Source organism: Camelus bactrianus, chromosome 29, assembly GCF_048773025.1.
Source record: "Camelus bactrianus isolate YW-2024 breed Bactrian camel chromosome 29, ASM4877302v1, whole genome shotgun sequence".
In the NCBI taxonomy this organism is placed as follows: Eukaryota; Metazoa; Chordata; class Mammalia; order Artiodactyla; family Camelidae; genus Camelus; species Camelus bactrianus.
Window position 1 is genome coordinate 11,574,720 of NC_133567.1, and position 21,978 is coordinate 11,596,697.

Genomic DNA, 21,978 nt, shown 5'->3' on the forward strand with positions numbered 1-21,978 from the left:
AGTTGGTCAGACTTGGATTCCAGTCCCCACTCTTCCATTGACTAGCTGTATAACTTGGGGCCAGTTCTCAGTATCTGAGCCTTGTTTTCCTTGTTTACCATCAGATTTAGTGATGCTTCATAGGCTGACATGAGTGCTAGGTGGGAGGAGGTTTGTGCAATCCTCAGTATTTGCAGAACATAAAGAGTAGCCGATGACAAAGACTTGTGTCTGAAGATGAGTTTCATGGAAGGTGGGTTTCATGCGTTTCTTACAGAGCAACTTACTTGGAGAGTAAAATTAGTATCCAGGGCTTCTCAAGGTACTCGGTGTTGGAGCAGGTGACCTCACTGCCTTGTGGGGAAGCATTGAACAGTTTTGCAAAATTTGGAGCTGGAAGAGCTTAATTTGTACATAAAGATACTTCTGAGAAAAACCTAGGTGCTGCATTTGATTTCACACCAGAAAAACTGTTAAAAAAAAAAAAAAAAAGAGGCAATTGTGGAAAACTATCTGGTAGGCTGTACCTCCCAGCCACGCCTCCAGTCGTGGATTTAGCCCAAAGACAGAAATGGCGGTTGCCCAACTGCACTCTGAACAAAACAGAAGAATACCTCCAAGTGCCTCCAAGGACAGTATTAGAAGCAGTAACTTTTTATACACTGTGTAATTACAAGCTAAATGGAAGGTATCACGTTTAGCTCTGCTCTACTACACCCTGAAAGCTACCAGACTTTTTAGGCAATTAATCAAGAACTGAGGTCATTTTCGTTATTCTGAAATCTAAAATAAAAGAACATTAGGAAAACAGTGCATGAACAAAAGGGGATGTCCAACAAAGAAATAGAAACCATTGAAAGAAACCAACAGAAATCCTACAGTTGAGAAATAACAGTGACGGAACTGAAGAATTTAATAGAGAACTTCAACAACGGATTCATCCAAGCAGAAGAAAAAAACCAGGCTGAAGACAGGATGTTTGAAATTATCCAGTCAGAGAAACAAAGAGAAAAAAGAGTGGAAAAGAGTGAAGAAAGCTTACAGGACTTACGGGATACCATGAAGAGAAACAACGTGCGCAGTACTGGAGTCCCAGAAAGAGAAGAGAAGAAGAAAGAAGCACAAAGCTTATTTAAAGAAATAATAGCTGAGAACATCTAGGGGGAAGTTGGGACGTCTAAGTTCAGGAGATTATAGGTCTCCAGAAAGTCTCAACCCAGAAAGTTCTTCTCCAAAAGACACATTATAATAAAACTACCTAAAATCAAAGACAGAGAGTTTTTTTAGACAGCTAAAAGGAAAAAAGAAGTTCTTCACGTACAAGGGAACCCTGTAAGGCTATCAGCTGATTTCTTAGCAGAAACCTTGCAGCCAGGACAGAATGCCTTGAACCGAGTTTCAGTTCGGATTTCAGGATTTCTCTTCATGTAACTCTGAGTCAAGCACATTCCGCAAAAGTCAAGGCTGATGCTTGAATGGAAGGTGGGTGGGGCGGAGGAGCAAATTCATATTCTCCTCTGTACTTACATTACTCATCATGTGTTCTTTGCCCATACGTGGGCTCAGGTTCAACCTGTCTGGTGATTTGCATTTGTACAAAAGATTGGTATCTTTTAATGAGATTTTCTGTAGAATTTTCCCCCTAATTTAAGGGCTATGATAGTCAAATGCAGTTTAACAATAATACTCATGAAACAGTCACATGGATAGTCAACTGCTGTGTCATTGTAATAATGACATATAGAACCATACCTGTGACTGATGTCCATAATTGACCAAACACTGTTACGGTTCCTTTTTGAAATACAGGGTAACTGCTAAAATCCAAAAGTTACCTGATACAGTTTAGAATATTTGGGGATAGGACATGATATTAGGAGAAGTATATAAGCCTGGCCAAGTGAGAAATTTCCATAAATTATTATAAATATAGAGATGATCTCACAAGCAGTGATCTGAGAATAAACAAGAAAGTAGCAGAAATCCAAGCCGAATATTGTAGTTATTCCTCCTTATTTATAAAACACCAGTGGCTCTTATGCCTTAATCATCTCTCTTAGAAACTGAATATCCTCCAGCATGCCCAGAAAAGAGGAAAAAAATGCCAAATGCCAATCACTTTTGTCACTGATTTAATCTCTGTGGATCTCCTATGATGGAATTAATAGATTTAAATATTATACATGAGACTGTTGCATTATCTCTCTTTATGTAAAAACCTGACCATCCCAGGAGCACCACATGACCCTATAAAGCTATGGGCCTTATTCTTTATTTACTTGGGAAATCATTTTCCTGATCCTTAAGTTAGTAGTTTAACTTGCATAACTCTATGTAAACCCATCTCTGTTCTCCAAACTCATTTTCTTTCTCTCACGGCCAACATCAATTCCCTGTTTCCATTACTGTGGTCTTGTTATGGATGCTGAAAGATTCTTTGCATTTTTAGGATCTCTTGCAGCTCTCATTTCCCTAAATTTTCATACTTTGTGTGTCATGTACTTCTTTCCAGTTACTCTTACATTTTTACTGGCAGCCAAGTATTTACCGTGTAGCACTGCTCCACTGCGTAACAAATTCATCACAATGCCTTAGTTTGGTATTTCATTTCCTCCCACTGTGGATCCAGCCCACTAGCCCAGCATCCTCTCTCCCTGCCTTCCATCCTCCTGCTCTTCAGCCAACTGGGCTCCATCCATTTCTCTTTCTGTTCTGTTGTTCATGGTGTCCCCTCCACTTGAAATGCTCTTTTCCTGTTTTGACTTGCCCAGAATCCCATCCATCCATCAAAGCCCAATTCATATAGCATATTCTTCCGTGGCTTTCCTTCTTCCTCATGTGGGTGCATCCCAGTAATTTTTTGTACCTTTTAACTTGCCTATCATTTTCTACCCTACATTATAGATATGTGTGTATTTGTCTTTGCTGTTAGTCTCTATGAGATGTTTTCCCAAGACCTGTTCCATTGTAGTTATTTGATTCGGTTATATTTATACCACTATTTATTGTAACTTATGACATTATCATCTCTGTCATTGGTATTTTATTCTATAGGGACTGAACGGAAAACTATTACCATAATATATCTATTTTATGTGGCAAGGTTAATTTACAAAGTTATGACAATGAAACCTGATGTACGCCTGCATGAAAGGAAATGTACTGTTTACTGTACATAAATTAGTACGAGTGCATTCAGAATGGTCTTAATAAGATTTGCTGTACCGAGACAAAGGACCATGACTTCATTCTTACTAACCTCAGATGCATAATAAACTACAGTCAATTTTGGCATTAATCCAATTTTACCATTAATTTTCTCGTAAATTTTGATTAGGGGGTATTGCAGGACTTTTGTAATTAAGGGAAGTGCATTAGAAATTTATTTCCTGTGGAAATTTGTCGTAATCAGAAAAATACCACAGTTCTGTGACTACTTGTAAACCTTAGGGATAGTGAAATATATGGCTGAACAACCTTTTTTTCTGAGGAGGGGAGTACCCAAAATTAGTTGCAGCCTCAATTCCAAATTTTTATTGTAACAAATAACAGGTTGAATTAAAATATTTGTTGTCTCTGTAAATTTCATAAGAGTCACTAGGCAACTGTATTCCATGGTTGTGTTCTCTAGACTTCATCAGCCCAAAGATATATTTTATAATAATTTGTTGCTTTCTATAATCATGGATTAACAAACATTAACTACTCACACAAATCTGGACCAGTAAATATATTTAATTCTGAGTTTGTAGTAGTTTTTTATCTTCTAGAAGTATTTTGATAGGTGCAGTTACATCGTTGGATGCTTTTCCCATTTTAGTTCTGCTACACAGCATCTCAGAAAAGATGAGATTGTTTCTGAATAAGGGGTCCCGTGAGGTAGGCATTTATACGTTTTAAATCTATGAAAGCTGTTTTTCTGTTGGCTCTCTTCATCAAATATGGGTCTTTTTCTTTAAAGATTTTGCCCCATTGAAAATGTGGAGATTTATGCCAAGTCACTTTAAGTGAATCTAGCAGAATTAGACCAGCATGATGCTGCTCTTAACTGGCTGAGTCAGTGACAGTTTTTTTCTTTTTTAAAAGGAACATCCCTTTCAGAAAGTAGGAAGAATGCTCAGTGTGGCCAGAGGTACTGGCAGGTTTCTAGAGTGAAGCTCTCCTTAGGCGGTACTGACGATACAGGTCGGTTTTACAGAATATTTTTCTTCCCAATCGATTCAAGGTGTAGAAGAGCTGCAGTTTCTACAACCAGTGTACCTGATTAAGCCGTTTAACAGACACTGTCCTTTTCTTTTAACCTAAGAAAGGGTCTTTCCTTTTTAGTCCTGAACCTCTGTACACTGATCATAGAATGTTGTAGATTCCAAATGTCTACCTTAATTTTCATTTTTTACATGTATCATAAAATATTTTAGATGACCTCAGGGAAAATCTAGACTTGTTGGCCTTCATTTTATTCCTGACTGTGGCCAAAACGCTCCAAGAGACGCCTCCCACTGTGTGTGCTCTTGAAAGATGGTTATTATTGTCTGTTGAACGAGTCTTCTTTGTTTCCCACAGTGCTGAGCACTTCATGGGCATTGATTAAGCATTAACATTATGCTGTCAGTACAGTAGACAATTCTAATATCCATTGCGGAAATGAGGTCCTTGAGACCCGGGAAGGCTGAGTAATTTGTCCATGGACTCGCACACTCTTTTTAACCATATTCCTTTTTCTACAAAGCCCACTGGAGGAAAGGCATGAGGACCTCTGGTCAAGGTACTCTCTCTGTGGGCTCCAGCTGTGAAGCACCAGCTCTGTTCCAAGTTTACAGCAATGCCAGACAAAATAGGAAGGCAGGCAATACAGAAGTCACAGCTGAGCTTAGAATTTATCATGTCAGCAGCCCAAGAGTCGAAAGGAAAAGCAAGTGCTGAGTTGTAAGCTGTGTTGAGGCCTCTGGCCTGCTGGGCTCTGCCGGCGGACAGGGGCCTGCTACATCTTGCGCAGGGTGGTGAGAAATTAAAGTCATCCTACGCTAGGTGGAGACCCAGAGCCAGCCTCACTCTGTGCAACCAGGTCATAGAGAAGGGCTTCTCCACTTCTAAGTGAAGGATGAAAACCCTGCTGCCCGTTACTGCTGCAGACGGTAGCGTTTGTGGACATAAGATGGCAGGAGGAAGCCGACAGGGCCATTAAACTAAGGACTGGACCAAATCACACACTGGTTCAGCAATGTGACTGGTAATAATCCAGACAGTAGAATGTAATATTCAAATCACCGGCATGAAACTGATTTTAGGTGGGCCATTCTGGATGCAAAATTTGAGCACAGGATCATTTGTAAGAAAAGGATGATGAGAGACAGGAACTGGGGCTGTTTCAAAGCACTAAATAAAAGGAAATAAAAAGTCTTCCCACCTCGAATGCACTTGCAAAACAAAACTCCGAAGCGCATGAGGAAGCTTAACGCTGAGAAACAGCCAAGGAAATGGACCATTGAAAATAAATTTGACCCAGAAGAAATTAAAATTCCAAGACACCATGGCAAAGTTTATCTTGGGTGCGCAAGATATAAACAAAAGATTGCTGTCCATAAAGAAAGTAGACAATCCTGAAATAAAAATAGTCAATTAACTATTTATTTACAAATATTTATTATGATCGAACTGCATCTCACACATTGTTATAGGTGCCAGAGATGCAGCGATGAGCACAAGTGAATGAAATCCACATCCATGCAGAGTTCACGTTCTTGTGGGGAGTTTACCCTTCAGTTGCAGATCTTGGAAATGAAAAAGATAGTCATTGAAATAAAGTTCCCAGGAGAAAGGATAAACTCTAGATCGACAAAGAGTTTTTTCATTTGGAAGATATTATTTAGGAAATCATAAAAATTGCATTAATGGGAAAGTAAAATCTTAAAGTGTACTTTTGTACAAGTGGTGGGGGTGGGAATGAGAGAGAAAAAGCATGAGATTATGGGAAGTGGGAATAGCTGAGGTTATTGTAGAATTGAAGACAAGATCCTTAAATTGAAAATACACTCTCAGAACCTATATGGATAAAGAAAAATAAACCTAAACATTTTGTGGTAAAACTTCAGAACATTGAGGATTAAAAACAAAATTTTAACCTATGAAACAATGACTATAGATTCGCCTCCAAATAAAGACAACTAAATTGAGAGCAGACACCAAGAACAATATTGAGGGGAAATTTACTATCAATCTAGATTCTAAAATTTTAAGCCAGAGTATATCACTAACAGACATTGACCAAAAATGTTAGTTGAATAACGAACTTGAAAAACTGAATATTCTTGAGGAAGCGAGGCTTGAAAGAAAGTGTGGATTTTTTTTTTAAGATAAAGAGGAATAGAAACTTCTAAATGCCATTAAATTTAATTCTTGCTGTAAAAAGTAGGAACAAACACGTATGTTAAACAAAGGTGAGACTGCACAACAGTAAGAAATATAACAAGGCTGTAAAAGAAGAAGAAATACAGATGGATGACAAATATGTGCAAATGGAAAATAAAAACGCCAAAGATTGAAAAACTAATACCATCAGTGTGAATGAGGGTATGGAGGAGTGACCGCACCTATTCCTGGGGGCTTCTTCCTCTGGGGCCAGCCGTGTGGGTGATCCTGTAAAGCATGGAAGTGACGGATACCAGTGCCTATGTGGTGTTTACCCTGGGAAGGGAGAGTCTGGAACAACGAGGGCGGAGAAGTGTGAGCAGCAAGGAATCACCTGTGTCTAGAAGGTTTCATTTCTCTAAAAGGTGAAGCGGAAGTGCAAATTGCTAAGGTTTGTTAAAGCGTGGAGGTGTGGACGTAGGTTTCATCGTATCAGCGTAAACATGTACGTGAAAGACACTCAGAACTTTCAGGAGAACGTGACGTTTCAGGCACAGCAGTGAAGTTTACAAGACAGCCAGCCTTCTGGTACTGAGGCGCTTGAGCTAAAGCCCAACTCTCTCTCGGGGCCTGGCAGGCCCCACAGTGGACCCCCTCCGGATGCTCTGAGTTCATTCATTCCAGCCAGCCCCACCCCCACTGCATTTTCCCTGCTTCACACAGTTCAGGCTCATTTCCTCTTCCCTTAACAGCATTCCTCTTGGATGGTCCTTATCTCCTTCTGAGACTGGGGAATATCTACAGAATTTTAAGGTGTATCAAATTCCTGTAATCTTCCTGTCAATCCAACACTCTTGATAGATGCTGATGCAGTCAGCTAAATGGAACTGCGTATTTATAACACGTGAAGGGTGGTCCAGTCTGCTGTGATTTGTGTCGTGATAACCCGATGGTCCTGAGCCGGACGCCGCCTGGGGTTGCTGTCGTCCTCGTACTCCTGGCAGCGTTACGTGCTCTGGAGCAATGGGTAGCTGTGGGATTCAGGCTGAAGGAATGACTCCCCCGTGCTGTGGGCTCTTCTTCACCACATCGCCTTGTCTACTAAGCACAGTTGAGGAAAGGCACGCGGACACCTCATCAAAGTATCTCTGTGGATTCCGGCTGGGAGGCACTGCCTGTTTCAAGATGGTGCATGGAGACCTCTGAGGAGTTCAGGATGAACTGTAATGAGTGACAACCAACTTTGGATGCTGAATCGTTGTAACATTTTTGTTATCGTTTGAATTTGTATTTGAGAGATGAACAAACTAATTCTCAGTGAGAATGAGTGTAATTCTTGTTTGGGAAGCCATTCTTTTTTAATTGAAGTATAGTTGCTGTACAATATTGTAAAAGTGACAGGTGTACAATATAGTGGTTCACAATTTTTAAGGGTTATACTTTATTTACAGTTATTATAAAATACCGGCTACATTCGCTGTGTTGTACAGTACAGCCCTGCAGCTCATTTTATACTTAATCGTTTGTACTTCTCACTCCCTTATCCCATGTTACCCCTCCTCCCAGCCCTCTCCCCTCTGGTAACCACTGGTTTGTTCTCTATACTGTAGAATCTGCTTCTCTTTGTTAAATTCACTAGTTTGTTGTATTATTTAGATGTCACATGTAAGTGACATCACACAGTGTTTGTCTTTCTCTATGTGACTTATTTCACTTAAAGTAGCACTCTTCGAGTCCACCCACGTTGCTGCAAATGGCAAAATTTCATTCTTTGTTATGGCCGAGTAGTGTTCCACTGTCTATGTATACCACATCCTCTTTATCCAGTCATCTGTTGATAGACACTTCGGTTGCTTCCATATCTTGGCGATTGTAAATAATGCTGCTATGAACATTGGGGTGCGTGTATGTGTTCTAAGTGTACTTACAACAGTATACCTTAGAGTTATTAGTGTACTCTTAAAGGTGAAACTTTCCTAATTTAAAGTGTGAAATGTGTTTAATCCATGAAGACAAAACCAAGCAGCTACTACTAGTAATGGAATAGCACTGTGTTTAGGTGTGTGTGGTGGGACTCAAATACCAGTGCTGGGCATAAAGTTCTCTCTCACTGATTTTGCCCATTGCTACTCATGCATTTGATAACCTGCCAATATTTTGAGGTCCTAAAAGGAGCTCTGAAACACCAATCTGATGAGTTTTTATTTCAATTTCTAGTCTGATGATGATCCTAATATTCTGAGATTTATTTTGGTACATTAAGCGTTCATATCTTAAAAATAACTTCACCTCATCAGAAATACTTGGTTAAATGTAACTTAAATGTGTCCTGTGTTTCTGGGTCATTCCCTCCATGGGTCAATTTCTGTTTAGTATTGAGCCGATAGGTGAACAAACTCAGCAGTAATTCTTTATAAATCACATTTAATTATTGCAGGCCACTAGGATTCCATTCAGTGTATTAAAATAGTTGTTACCATACTGCATCCTGGTGACAGTTAAAAGCCAGTGTATCTTCAGAGAGAGTTTTGCTTCCAGTCTGAGAACAGCTTGGTGGCTGAAAGAACCCAGCTAAGCAGTCTGTTTTAAATTAGGTTTTTGAGTATTGTTTTCATAATCTGACACTTGTACAATACATGAAAACTAGGTAATAGGTTTTTCAATAGTCATAAGAAAATTATTTCTTCGACTTTTAAATAATATTAATTACTATCAATATCAATGGGCACTTATTCTTTGCAATGTACCGTCTGTCCTAAGCATTTTATTTGCATTAACTCATTGCATCTTCTTGACAGCCTTGTGAAGTAGAAACTAATGCTGTCCCCAGATTACAAAAGAGGAAACTGAGGCCCACACGAATTAGGCAGTCTCTCCAAGGCCACACAATACGTAATGGAGCCGGTGGCCGTGTGAATCAGTGTTTTCTGAATGGGAGATTTTTTTTGTGCAGTCCTACCAATCCCAGTGTTCTGTACTTTTGTTTATTCATTTGTCTTTAAGAGGAAGTCAGTGAAACTTGTATGTCTTCATGCATCTAAATTTTGCTGACAATAAATGGTTATTTATTCTTTGGATTCTTACAGGGCATTCTACTTGGACAAGTCAAATTCACCACCAAACTCCACATCCAAGGCTGCCTATGTAGATAAGGTAAAAAGAGACGCTTGCATTTCGTGACCCTTTGCCATTTACCCCCTTTATTTAATTTTTCTGGTGTTGTTCTTGAGCACTGTGCAGTTATTAAACATTTGTAGTCTCCGATTCTGTTTCCTCCATCGTAAGACATTTCAGACTATTCATGGCAAGTTATAACCACTACGAATCGTATCCCATCTAAAAATATTTCTTTTCACTAAGCACGCTGAACTCCGTGTGCGTCGTTTTTCTCCGCAGCTAATGAGGCCTCTCCATGTTCTGGATGAACTGTACCGGCTGGTGGCCTCGTTTATCCGGTCCAAGCGCACGGCGGCCTGCGCGAACACGGCCTGCGGCGCCTCGGGGGTGGGGCTGCTGTCGGTGTCCTCGGAGCTGTGCAGCCGGCTGGGCGCCTGCCACGTCATCATGTGCAACAGCGGCGTGCACAGGTACGTGCGTCCCTGCCCGCGCGCATCTTCTCTCAGACCGCCTTAACGTTCGCGGGTTCTCGGTGATCACACTTGGCTCCCGGAGGTCATGACCGGAAATTCCCTTCAAGGGACTCCGACGTATTTGGAATGGGATTTTGGAAATTAGATAATTCTTGCACAGTGATTTCTGGCGTTAGGGCTTCTCTTTTCAGTGACTGAATGGAGTCCCACCTTTGTATCACTCTGGCCTGGAACCGTGCTGCCCTTGTATTTATATCGTAAGGTTTATACTTCAGGTACAGAATGGTGCATCCGTCTTAGTCACTGCAGGAACTTGCCTGGGAGGAGCTGGCAACTGGCTAAACAAAACTTTTGTTCAGTGGTTTGGATCCCTGTCACCCAGATGTTGTGAATTCAATGCTGCCTTGGGTTGCTCTCATCCCCCTACTCCTGGCAAAATCGTAGTCCAGGATCTCACACAATCTGCTCTTCCTGAAAGTGTAAGGAGCGGTCTTAGACGTGCTCTACTCGGGTGGTTTAGCGTAAGCAGCAGTGCTCTGCCTGGGACAGCGCTGATTCCTGCAGCTACATCAGCAAAACGCGAGTGGGGAACCCCCGGTCAGGTCCTTCTCCGTGATCACTTGCTTCTCCTCTGTCACCTTTCCATTTTCACAGGGAAATGAAACCATGTAGGTGGAAACAATAGTGCAGACTTTGATCTTCACTTTAATCTGAGTGGGCAGAGAGTCTTCTGTCCCCAGTCATAGTCTCTTCTTAGTACCAGACCAGTTCGATTTTTGAGAGGATGGTAGTTACTGTTGATTCAGATTTACTTGGTACTTGTGTGAAGGTCTGCGGTTGGTGCTGTTGGCTGAGTAACGTCATAAAGTCGAGATGCTTGTGTTAGAGACATTAGGTGTGCACAACAAACAACGAAAATCATAACAAAATAATAATGAATTATTATATGACAGAATAACAAAAGCATAATTAAACTAAAAATAGCGAGTTACCTACACTTCAAGAAAATGTACAATGGCCTAGGAAAGTTACAGCTGAAAAAAAAGATTCAGAAGGAATGTAGGTCTTTGAGATGGTTAGAACTTGCCATTGAGAAGGTGGTGTTTGAACCGGGTTTTGATGGGTCAGGTTGAAGAGGCAAAAAGACAGAGAAAGACAGTTCAAGTCAGTAGATTCTTCTCTGTGAAATTCCATTTGACTCGATATGCCTGAATTCTAGTTCTCAAGTTGACCCAGCACGTCCTTGCTTATCTATTTGCCTAAAAGGAGCGTGACGTTTTTGTGGATGACACAATACGCAGAATCTTCCCCTTTATTTTAATTGCTATGTACTTTGTGCCCTCTTGCAAGCGTGCTAACAGCTTAATTGAAAATATCATCTGTGACCAAATGAATAAAACATGATTTCATAATTTTTTCATTAGCAGAGAAATGCTCTCTCCCTCTGATCAATTCCTGTTCATTCATTCTGTTCCCATTCGTTCATTCATTCATTATTCATTCACTCGGCACCTACGCACGGAGCATCAGTTACATGCCAGCACTGTTCTAATTGCTGGAGGATACAGCATTGAAAAGCCAAGCTCCCTACTCCCATGTAGTGTAAATCGTGCTGGGGGAAAACAGATGATAAAGTAAACAAATAAGTAGGTAATGTACCAGGTGGAGTAAATACAGAATATAACAGAGGTCAGAGGGGTGACAAGTTGGGAAGAAGGAATGGTGCCATCGAGGAGGGGATTTTGTGAGAGACCTGTTGGAAACAGAGGAGCGAGTTATGCAGGTGTCTTAGAGAAGTGGCCGTTGATCATGGAAGCAGAGTGCAAAGTGGGCACCCAGGTGAGGGTGCTCGGCGTGTGTTCAGGGAACAGCATGGACCATTGTGGCCTCAGCACAGTGTCATCTCCTTGATTAATTGTGTTCTTCCCCTATCCTGCTGCAAGATCATAGTCATCTGAGGACTGTGACAATTAAGGGGATATGTCACACTTCAGACTACAAGCATGCTCTCTTATCTCCACATGAATTTACTGAAAGTTAATGCGTTTGAATCTGCCATTTAATCCTAGAACCATGACCAAGTTGTCCAAATTATTCTCTCAGATGTCCCACGAGCAATTTTAGAATTTGACTAATGAGGAGTAGGAGAAATAGACTGACGCTCCACAACTGTTTATAATGGCTGTGTTCATTGATTGGTATGTTGGTATCAAAAGTAACATTCAAATTTCAAAGTTTCTTGACTGTTTCCATTTCTACGATTCAAAATAAATACAACTTATTAGTGCATTTCAGAGACATTTACTGAGGTGTAAGCACTAATGCCCTATGACAGGTGCTGAATTTAAGGTTAAAATTATTTGAAAATAGTACGGCTTTATTTTTCTATTATGCAGAATAAAATGGGAGTTAACATTATCTCTAATTTTTCTGCGAAGGCTGTGCTTTGATTTTTCATGGTGATAAAATATTTATGCTAATTTATGTTGAAATCAGAAATCTCGAAGGAGACAGTTCCTAAAATAATTCTTTAGTCATTATAATGCAGACAGCTGGAGAGGACCTCAGGTAGGTTCACACCTGCACTTAACATTGAGCATGGGGGTATACCCTTGGTTCTGACAAAGGGGAGAAGTTCATAATATAAATCAGAATAAATATTATGCAAAATATTTTAATCATTTGCTTTTAAAATTAAGATAAGAAATGGTTACCAATATGATATCCACATTAAATAATGAATTTTCTGCCTTTTCTGATTTTATTCACAAAAAAAGGGAATCTGAAATACTTTGAAAGTATTGTTACACTGGTTTCATATTAAAGAAAAGAATGTGACTTTTCAGAATGAAAAGGCAGATTTAATTAGCATTAATGTCTAGATGTGTTAACGCCAACCTGAATTAGATGGCAGAGCTGCGCAGAGCAGTGAATGCAAGATGAGTAGGAACAGAATTCAGGATGAATTATTAACATCTTTTCCGAGCATTTAGCCCGACTTTGTTTTTATTAAATCCTCTTTCCCGGGGCGATCCTATGTGTGCATTACAAGTCTGCTGGTGAACATTCCTGCCCGCATTCTCCTCGGCCATCCACTTACGTTAAGTATCTCCATTGCTATTGGATAGTGGAAGAAAAAGATTGTCTCTTTTTAAGATCAGGATTTTTGCCTTTTAAACAATATACACGTGATATTAAGAGATAGTTTAAAAAATGAAAAATTTCTAAAATTTCCTATCCTGACCTGCCTTCTTTCGTTTTCATTTTGCGTTATCTTCTTCACCTTCTATCAAACAACATACATCTGGACGTGGTTCTGTTACTACATATAGTTTAATGATAATAATCTGCTTTATTGTCATAGTATCTATCTATCTATTTTTGAAAATGTCCACATAGACTTTCCCTTGATCACTTTTACTTGCTACTTACTGTTCCAGTCAGTTGGCACATGGTTTACTAAACTACTACTTTAGTGGTTTGTCTTTTCCCTCCACTGCACGTAATGCAGAGAGACATCTTTATGTAGCTGTTCAAATTTCACTTCTATTTTCCATTAACCTCAAGGAAAACAAAAGTATCTTCCAGATAGAATTACTGTGTCAAAGAGTTTAAACCTTTGGGGTTAATATATTTCTGTTTACGTTCTCAGAAGGGTTGTCCTCATGAACAACCTCCGGTGAGATGGATGGATGGTCGTGGGGCACTTTGACCTTGACATTGTCCGCAGGGGGTGCGAGGACCCGATTATCTGTTGTCCTTCTCTCCTGGATGTACAGTGATGTTTACGTAGTGCTTTCGTTTGTTCTTCTTTAACTAATAAATACAAACATTTGAGTATCTTTTGAATTTTCTTTCCTTCAAAGAGTCACGCTATATATTGTCACTATGTCTGCTTTACAGGCAAAATTATTTTTTGCCAAACTGGACGTTTGTAAAGCATTGAGTCAGTGGTGTGGTGTTTAAAGTACTCTTTTGTGCTTATGCAGTGATTTTTCTGCCAGCCGTCCAAAAGCGTACTACAGGATTTCCAAATTTCCCTTTTATTCCTCCGGCAGCATCGTTCTGTGCAGTGCGGCATTTTGTTTTGTTTTACTTATTTTCTCCCACCCCTGCTTAATGGCCAACTGTTTTCATTTAACTGCTATAAATCAGCAAACTGCAAATGTTATTAGACCTAAGTGCATCCTGCTGCTTTTGAAAACAAAGGCACCATGGTCGTCCCACTGCGTGGCTCAGCTTCCTTCCAGTGGGAAAAAAGCAGGTGGAAATTTCCAGAGGCTACCTGCAAGGATATATCAGAGAAATTTTTAGTGAGGGCAGTGAGTCTGGAATCACAGTTTTTCCCTCTGTGGACTGGTTCCAGGGAGAGTTTGTCCGTATACTCTTTGCATCTGTTAATAATGAGTTTTCGGTGGTGTCGGAGCCCTGGGATGGTCCTGCAGGAAGGCGGGTGATTGGAGCACAGGCCTCCTGTCTGACTCACCTGTGTTGTCTTCGAGTGAGAAGCTTGAAGATCTGTACGTGTAAATTACCTTTTGTCTTGTGAGGATGAATCTCTTCCGGGAAACAAAGCCCTGCGTTAACTAACATACCTGGTGCTCAGCCCCCCAGTGGGGATGTGGACAGCAGCGTCAGGAGGGGTCACGGGGTCAGGGATTCAGCAGCACCTGACACCATTCGGCACATTCTGTTCAGAACCCCACACAGGTGAGAGAAGGGAACAGTGTGTGGCAAGGCCGGCCTGTTCTCATCATTAAAAAGCGTGATGATAATGAACATCAAACACTGAAGAGAAGCATGAGTTACCAATTTGGTTAATGGAACAGTTTTTATTTCAAATGAAGATACACCGTATAGTGATTCTTGGTTCTTATAAGCATCTTTTTAAAAAACATCTTTTTTTCAGTAACTATCAATTAATCTTAAACCACTTTTGTTGGACCTTAAAGAACTCTTTCTTTGCAATATTTTATTTTGTCATCACCGTGACATTGAAGGACAAATTGACAGATAGGCCCAGATTAAGGAAGACAGAGTCTTACAAGAAGTGGAGCCCTGAAGGTAACCTGGCTGAGGCAGGCAGAGTCCTCCCAGGGCGCGTGGGGAAGCTGCATCTTTCTCCATCGTGCGACGGAACATCAAGTAGCAGTGGGTTTACTCTGGGGATTTCCATATGTAGGTTAGAGTCCAGGTATGAGACAGAAAAAAAAAGTAAATTACTGCAATAAGCAAATGTAGGTTTGAAATGTATCCATTTATTTTTTTGTCCAAAAATGAGATTCAGTATTCAGTGGAGATACTTGAATTTTAAATCTCCAGAAAGATGGCTGAATAGAACAGAAGAAACTGCTCACTTATTATCTCAGGATACTGTATGTCCCCAGTAAGTCCTAAAATTATGCTCTTCTGCTCAGGAATCTGAAACACATTCATCTAAAACACTTCTTTTAGGTAAGGGTAGTAGTTGCAATGACAGAGATGACTTTTGAAACTGTCTTAAATGTGGCTGCACTTTTGATTATTTTTCTAGAACGGCTATAATTTGCTTATGATCAATGGAACTGTTCTCATTTGTTTGATAGCTGATAAAATCATTAATGAATCAAAACAAAAACCCAACAATGAAAATATAAAATTGTGTACTAATCTTGAGAAGAGAAAAAATAAAATGCTATAACGGGGCTCTGGGAGAAAGACAAAACACATCCTACTCATGGTATGAACATAAATCTTGATTACTCTTCCAGACTCATAGAAGCGGAGACTTAGAATTGTGGGTACCAGGGCCTGGGAGGAGGGGAAGAGGGGAGATGTTGGTCAAGAGGTAGAAAGTTGCAGCTGTGCAAGATGAATACATTCTGGAAATCTGAGCTCTGACATACAGCAAGATGACTACACTTATCAATACTGTATCATACATTTGACATTTGCTAGGAGGGTAGAATCCTAAGTGTTTTCACCACAAAAAAAAAAAAAAAAAGTAGGAAAGAAAAGGAAAAGAAAATAGTAACTATGTGAGGTGGTGGATATGTTAATTAGTTTGATTGTGATGAATACATATAGATCACATCATCAAATTGTATACTTTAATTGTCAATTATGCCTCAGTAAATCTGGGGGAAAAAAAGTAAACAGATTTTCAAATTATACTGAGTTGTAAAATAGGCAAAAACAACTCCACAATTTATGCCAATTTAAACAACCAAGTAAGTAATGTAAGTTTATTCTCTTAAAATTATAGGAAGAAATCTAATACTTCAAATAGGATAGAAGTTGTATTCTTTTACTTCTTTTCCATTATCTTTTCTAAGAGTTCTTTACCCTGAAGAGGCAGCTGGATTTGCATTTATATATTTTTCTTGCCTAGATTTTTCTTTGTGATTGATGTGAATCTTGATAAATTAGCACATAAATTATTTTGAAATGTTCGTTGTTTTTTTAAAATGAGATTACTGTGAAAGAAGACTGAAACACTAATTAGGAGAGTGACTTCTTACTGTGTTTTCTAGTTCTGGTCTCCAGTAACCACGTGGTATTAGCCAGACAGTCTTTAATTTCAGTAGGTACAAGACGAGAGCTTGTACATTAACTACCCTCTATCATTAAAATTGGAAAATTCTAGGCACGTTAAACATGTCTTGATAAAATAATCTAAATGCATAATTATTAGTTATAGTTTAGCTCTTTTTGCCAAACTCAATTTTACCGTTTGAGCATATTAGTAAAATTTAAGATTAAGTAAATCTTATTTGTATTTAGCTATTTAAAAGTGATAAATGTAGAATCAACTTTAAAAAGTGTTTGAACAGGGTATGATTCTTCAAAGTTTATTTTAAATAAACTGAAGTTACTGTTTTCCCTAAACCTGCAAAATTATGTGGAAAGCAAAATAAAATTCCAGTCATTCTCTAGGGTATGTTCCTGAGGGCTTCAAGGCTAGTGATTTTATAAGTACTCTAATAAATGTCATAAACCAAATTTGCTGTCCTCCAGAGGAGGGAAGAATTATGGGTATCTCACCAATGTAAACGTTTCGTTTGCCTGCACTTTAAGAATTGCCTCTTTCCCTATGTGACCCTGGAGCAGGAGAGCAGGTGGTGTGGAGGAAGTGGAAGGAAGGAAGCAGCAATTTCTGCCTCTACAGTGTTAATTTTAAATTGGTGGTAGGTCATCTAACATCTTCAGGAGGAATCCCAAGGAGCGAGATTTAAATCCTGTTAAGCAGGAAGGATGTAAGGTAAGACCCGTTATAGGTTTTAAAGCATGAATAGTGTTTACTAGATGATGGAAATGGAGAAGGATGGTGCAGGGTGAAGGAACAGTATGAAAATACAGTAGTGAGGTGTGAAATAGCGTACGACGTGGGTGGAGGTCACAGTAAAGGGTGCAGTTTCTGGGCAGTGAAGTGGGAAGAAAGCAGTGCTGGGAGATGAAACTAGCAAGAAAGATAGGAAGTGGAGAACAGACGGCCCTACCAGCTATGTTAAGGATTTGGGACCCCCTCCTGGAGCCCTAGGAAGCCTATGAAGGGTTTCCAGCAAAAGAATTACATGATCAGATATTTGAACAAATATTTTAGAAATAAAGACCAGGACTATGGTCTGTAATGAGACAAGGCTGGAGGACGGGAGACAGCCAGGATTTTTATGATAGTGCAGTGAGATGGTGAGACTAAAGCTATGGCATTGCACAGGGGTTAAAGGGGAAAGGGCAGATGTAAAAGGTATGAAACAGTGGCAAACAGAACCAGATAAGTGGTGAAGAATAGCGGATGGGGGGAGGGAGAGATGTTAATGACTCCAGGTTTTCAGCTTGGAAAGCTGGGAGGGTACCCTAGGAGAGAAATAAACATTTTACTTCAAGGGGATTGTGGAGAGGGCTGTTGAATTAATGTGGTTGGTACATGTTGAGTTTTAGATGTTCATAGTGTCCCTATAGGGGGATATCCTTTGATGGATTCATAATCAGCGAGGACTAAGTGTATATATGAATACAAATGGATACAATAACAATAAATAATAACACGTATATGAATACATACAAATGGGCATCATAACAATCAATAATAACATATGTATGTATAAAATCTCAAGGGGTGATGGAAAAACATTAAGAATTCTCTGGGGAACACACTTCAAGTGTTAGGAGCGGGGAAGAGGTATTCTGGGAAAAGGCACGGCAGTGGGAGAAGAGAATGGCAGCTGTGGACACTGAGGAACGATCACCAGGGAGCACGTGGAGAGTGTTCGTATTACCTGGTTTGCCACCGCCCCATCCTCTGTGCTCCTGAGGAGCCTTGGAATAAAACACTGAAGGATGTACTAGAAAGGAATGAAAAATATTCAAACAAAACTCCATTCAGTATCTTGGATAAGCAGTTGTAAGAGAAAACAGTTATGGTACATTGTCAAAGAACTGGGGAGACAGGTGCAAATCATGCACTAGACGCCCCGTAAGTGTTGATGTCATCAAAGAGCCTACACAGAGTAGGGACAAAAATCAGCCGAGAGAAAAGATGGACTAGAGAGTGGGTGTTGGGGAACTTCAGGTAGCTGGCACAGGTACCCAATCTATTCAGTTACATTCCGCCCCCCTCCAAAAAAACCAAAACAGAAATGAAATAAACTGTTGAAAGCGTCCAGGCTGAAAAATTTAAAGTGCAGGGGAACAGATTTAAACCCGGAGGCTGTGGTAGTTAAGGTCCTGACTCACGCACAGATGCTTCATATTCATACACATCGTTAACATAGCGAATACCTCCTCCGGTGCTTAAGTGCTCGATTACCCGTCCCCGAAGGTCCGTGATGGCCTCTGTGCTAACCTCAGCAATGAAACACGTCGAAGAAAAACACATCTTAATGTGCTTGAGTAGAAGAGAATGAGGGATTTGGAATGTCCTCGTCTGGCAGTTGATTTTGTAAGCCTGGGTTTAAAGATACATACTGAGAACTTTCTGAGAACGTATTGAAAGTTGCAATAGACAGTCCTATTATCTTTAATGGGAATTTCATGGCTAATTCCCTGTGCAGTGCTGGAAATGTGCCCCTTAAAGGCAATTGCTTTTTTGCCTGAAGATGTATGGAGCGAGCGGAGTATTCAATTTGGCTCTGCTTCTGCCACCGGCATCTTGCTCCAGCTGTTCCCCACTGGGTCTCCATGCTGTTCCGTTCTTTCCACAGGGCTCTGCTCCACCAGGTCTCTTTGCTTTCTTTTCAAACACTCATTAACCCCTTATCTTTCAGTGCGCAGACTATGAAACACAGGAAATCAGTACAGTCATGGGAAGATTTCAGTAGTGTCTGCTTGACAAGAGTCAAATAATAATGTTGAAATGATCAGTAACCACCCTTCTCCCCCAGAAGTTATTTCTGTAAAATACATTGCAAACTTGCCTGAATGATCACTGGCTTTTGGATTGCCACTCTGGTTAGACCGTCATTCAGATTCTTCTAAGGGAGAATGTACCTATTTACTCTTTTATTATACGTGGCATATGTGTGTATACAAGATAAGTGGATTCTTTATTTTTTGAAAGCAAATAATTGTTTGCCCTTTTGTCACGTAAAAGCAAGTAATTGTTTGCCCTTTTTTCACGTAGAAGTATTTATGTGTTTCATTTAAGATGGTGCCTTCTCTGGGATGGAGAACAAGGACAGAGGGGTTGGGTTTTTGAAATCCCTGCTGACTTGTGGCAGTTTGCTCAAGCTTTTCATCTGTCATAAACGCATTGCTCAGGGTGACCAAGGTGGGGTGGTTCAGCAGGTCGGCAGCAGGCCTTTCCATGTTAATTTTGCAGATGCTCTGCCTGTGGCAACCCAGAGCAGCGCTTGGGGACGGACTCGCGTTTAACATCCTGCCTTAGCCTCTCAGGTGGACAATTTCTCCTCGGTTTGAGGCCATAAAAGGAAGCAGGGAAGACAAAACCCTGCAACATTCAACAATTAGTTTCTTCAATCGAGTGTTTTCCTTCTAGTTGTCAATAGACATTTCTCAGTGGCGCCCTGTACTCAGTAGTTAAAAGCAATTAGAAGCCAGAATAAATGAGATCACTGCAGGAATGAACCTGCCTTACACAGAACAGCACGTTTTATGTAGAAAAATGCAAATCCATAGCAGAGAAGGAACACCATCTTCCTTCAGTTTATTTTTACTACTTGCTTGCTTAACAATCAGTATAATTGTTTAGCATGCTTCTAATCTAGTTCCTTTTTAATTACAAACACATTTCAGTATGAGGAGGTCTAGGTTTATAGTGAAGTGGTTTGGGCTGGCTGAATTAGTCTCTGCCAAAACAATGCATTTAACGTATAAATGCTAAGGCCAAGATTGGGATTGGTGAGTTATGGGTGTGGGGAGCCAAAATTCTCTAAATGCTGTAATCTATGTGGTACGATTTTGGTACAAGGGAAAGAACCCTGGATTTTGAATTAGAAAACTGGTTTTGAATCCTGTTACTTACTGTGTGACCATGATTGGATCACCTGGTCTCTCAGATGTTTACTGATGAAATGGAAATAAATAATTTCTTTTTGAAAAAGATGGCGTGAGGATTAAGTGAGCAATATATGTGAACGCCTCTACCACAGGACCTGGCAGTGGTGCACACTCAGTGTTTTCTGTCTCATCTGCGTTTCTGGTAGTGAATCCATATTCTTACTGTGAAGTTAGAAATGTGAAATGCATCTGGGTTTTTTGTTTGTTTTTAATGGAGGTACTGGGGATTGAATCCAGGACCTCATGCATGCTAAGCATGTGTTCTACCATTGAGCTATTTACCTCCACCCCTCAAAATGCATCTGTTTCAAATGACTAGACCTTAGCTAATAAAATAGGGGAAACCTTGTATGTTAAAAACAAAAAACAAAAAACAGTGGTAGCTAAGAGAGGAGATCTTAAATGTTCTCACCCAAAAAAAAGAAGCGGTAATTATGTGACCTGATGGAGGTGTTAGCTAACTCTGTAGCAGGAATCATTTTGCGACACAGAAGTGTATCAAATCAGCATGAACACCTTTAACCTACACAATGCTGTATGTCAATTATATCTCAAGAAATCTGGAAGAATCACAGAAATGAGTCACAATAGGATGAAAGAAGAGTTTGAAAAAAAACATGAGTTAACTCCTCTGACCTCTAAGAAATGAGATACACACGACACTGGGCCATGTTAGAGCTTCTTTGTAGACTCCTCCTTTGGTTGCGTGTAGAAAGTCGTTCAAGAACAGTAGAACAGGATCCCCTTGAATTCAAGGATGGGAAGCTTTCTTCCCTCATGTCAAAAGCCAAGAGTGTATGTTAGAATAGAGACAAATATTTAGGACCTGAAAAGAATCAGGGGCCAGCATTTGTTTGCACGTGCATTCGCTGAGGGACAAAGCAGCTGTTTGTGGAGCACAGCTATGGGGCATGGGCGGTGCTGCCCCAGAGCAGGGCATTGAGAGATCCTTGGTTTCTTGGCACTTCTGGTCTGAGGTCTTGACAAGGGGACCACACTGGGCAGCCCTGGTTCTCTTTAATATTGGCAGTAGGAGAAAGAGAGCCAAAGGATGGGTTTTTTAATGAAATGACTCAAAGAAATGGACGCCAGCTTTTGAAGCTACAGTAGAGAGGTAGAATTTCTAGCATGGCACTTTAACAGTATGAAAGAAATGATTCTGTTAGGGTTCCAGTGTATCTTTCTGAACCCGGGAAATGTTGGTGGGTGGTAAATGGAGAATTTTGATGGGAGAATAATTGATAATTAATAGACTTAATGTAAAAGTAATTAATCAGTATATTATAATATGTAATTTCCAAGCATTACCGAAACTCATCTAGAGTTGTTAATCAGAAGACATGGCAGGAGTGTGGTTAAATCCAGAGAAAGGAAGATAGATGCAAGTCATTGTTCATGAAAGAAGAGCTATTCATAAGCTGTAAGGGAGTCTGTGATTGGGCTTTTTTTTACTAATATTTATTGGCTACAATTCATTTATTAAATTCATCAAATATGTTTAACGAGCGAGCACTTCTTGAACAAACACATGGCAAATGCAGAATATAAAGAAATGAGTCTTACT

The 21,978-nt window shown here is 40.0% G+C and overlaps 1 protein-coding gene across 4 annotated transcripts in view; it reads left to right on the plus strand.

Annotated features, from left to right (window-relative positions):
- The window catches only part of PREX2 (phosphatidylinositol-3,4,5-trisphosphate dependent Rac exchange factor 2), a 232,966-nt gene that overhangs the window by 190,315 nt on the left and 20,673 nt on the right, over window positions 1–21,978 (plus strand). For all 4 annotated transcript variants that reach the window (XM_074354995.1, XM_074354998.1, XM_074354997.1 and 1 more), the window contains 2 exons: window positions 9,414–9,480; window positions 9,724–9,914. In XM_074354995.1, the coding sequence (XP_074211096.1) occupies window positions 9,414–9,480; window positions 9,724–9,914 (258 nt within the window). The remainder of the gene's footprint in view (window positions 1–9,413; window positions 9,481–9,723; window positions 9,915–21,978) is intronic.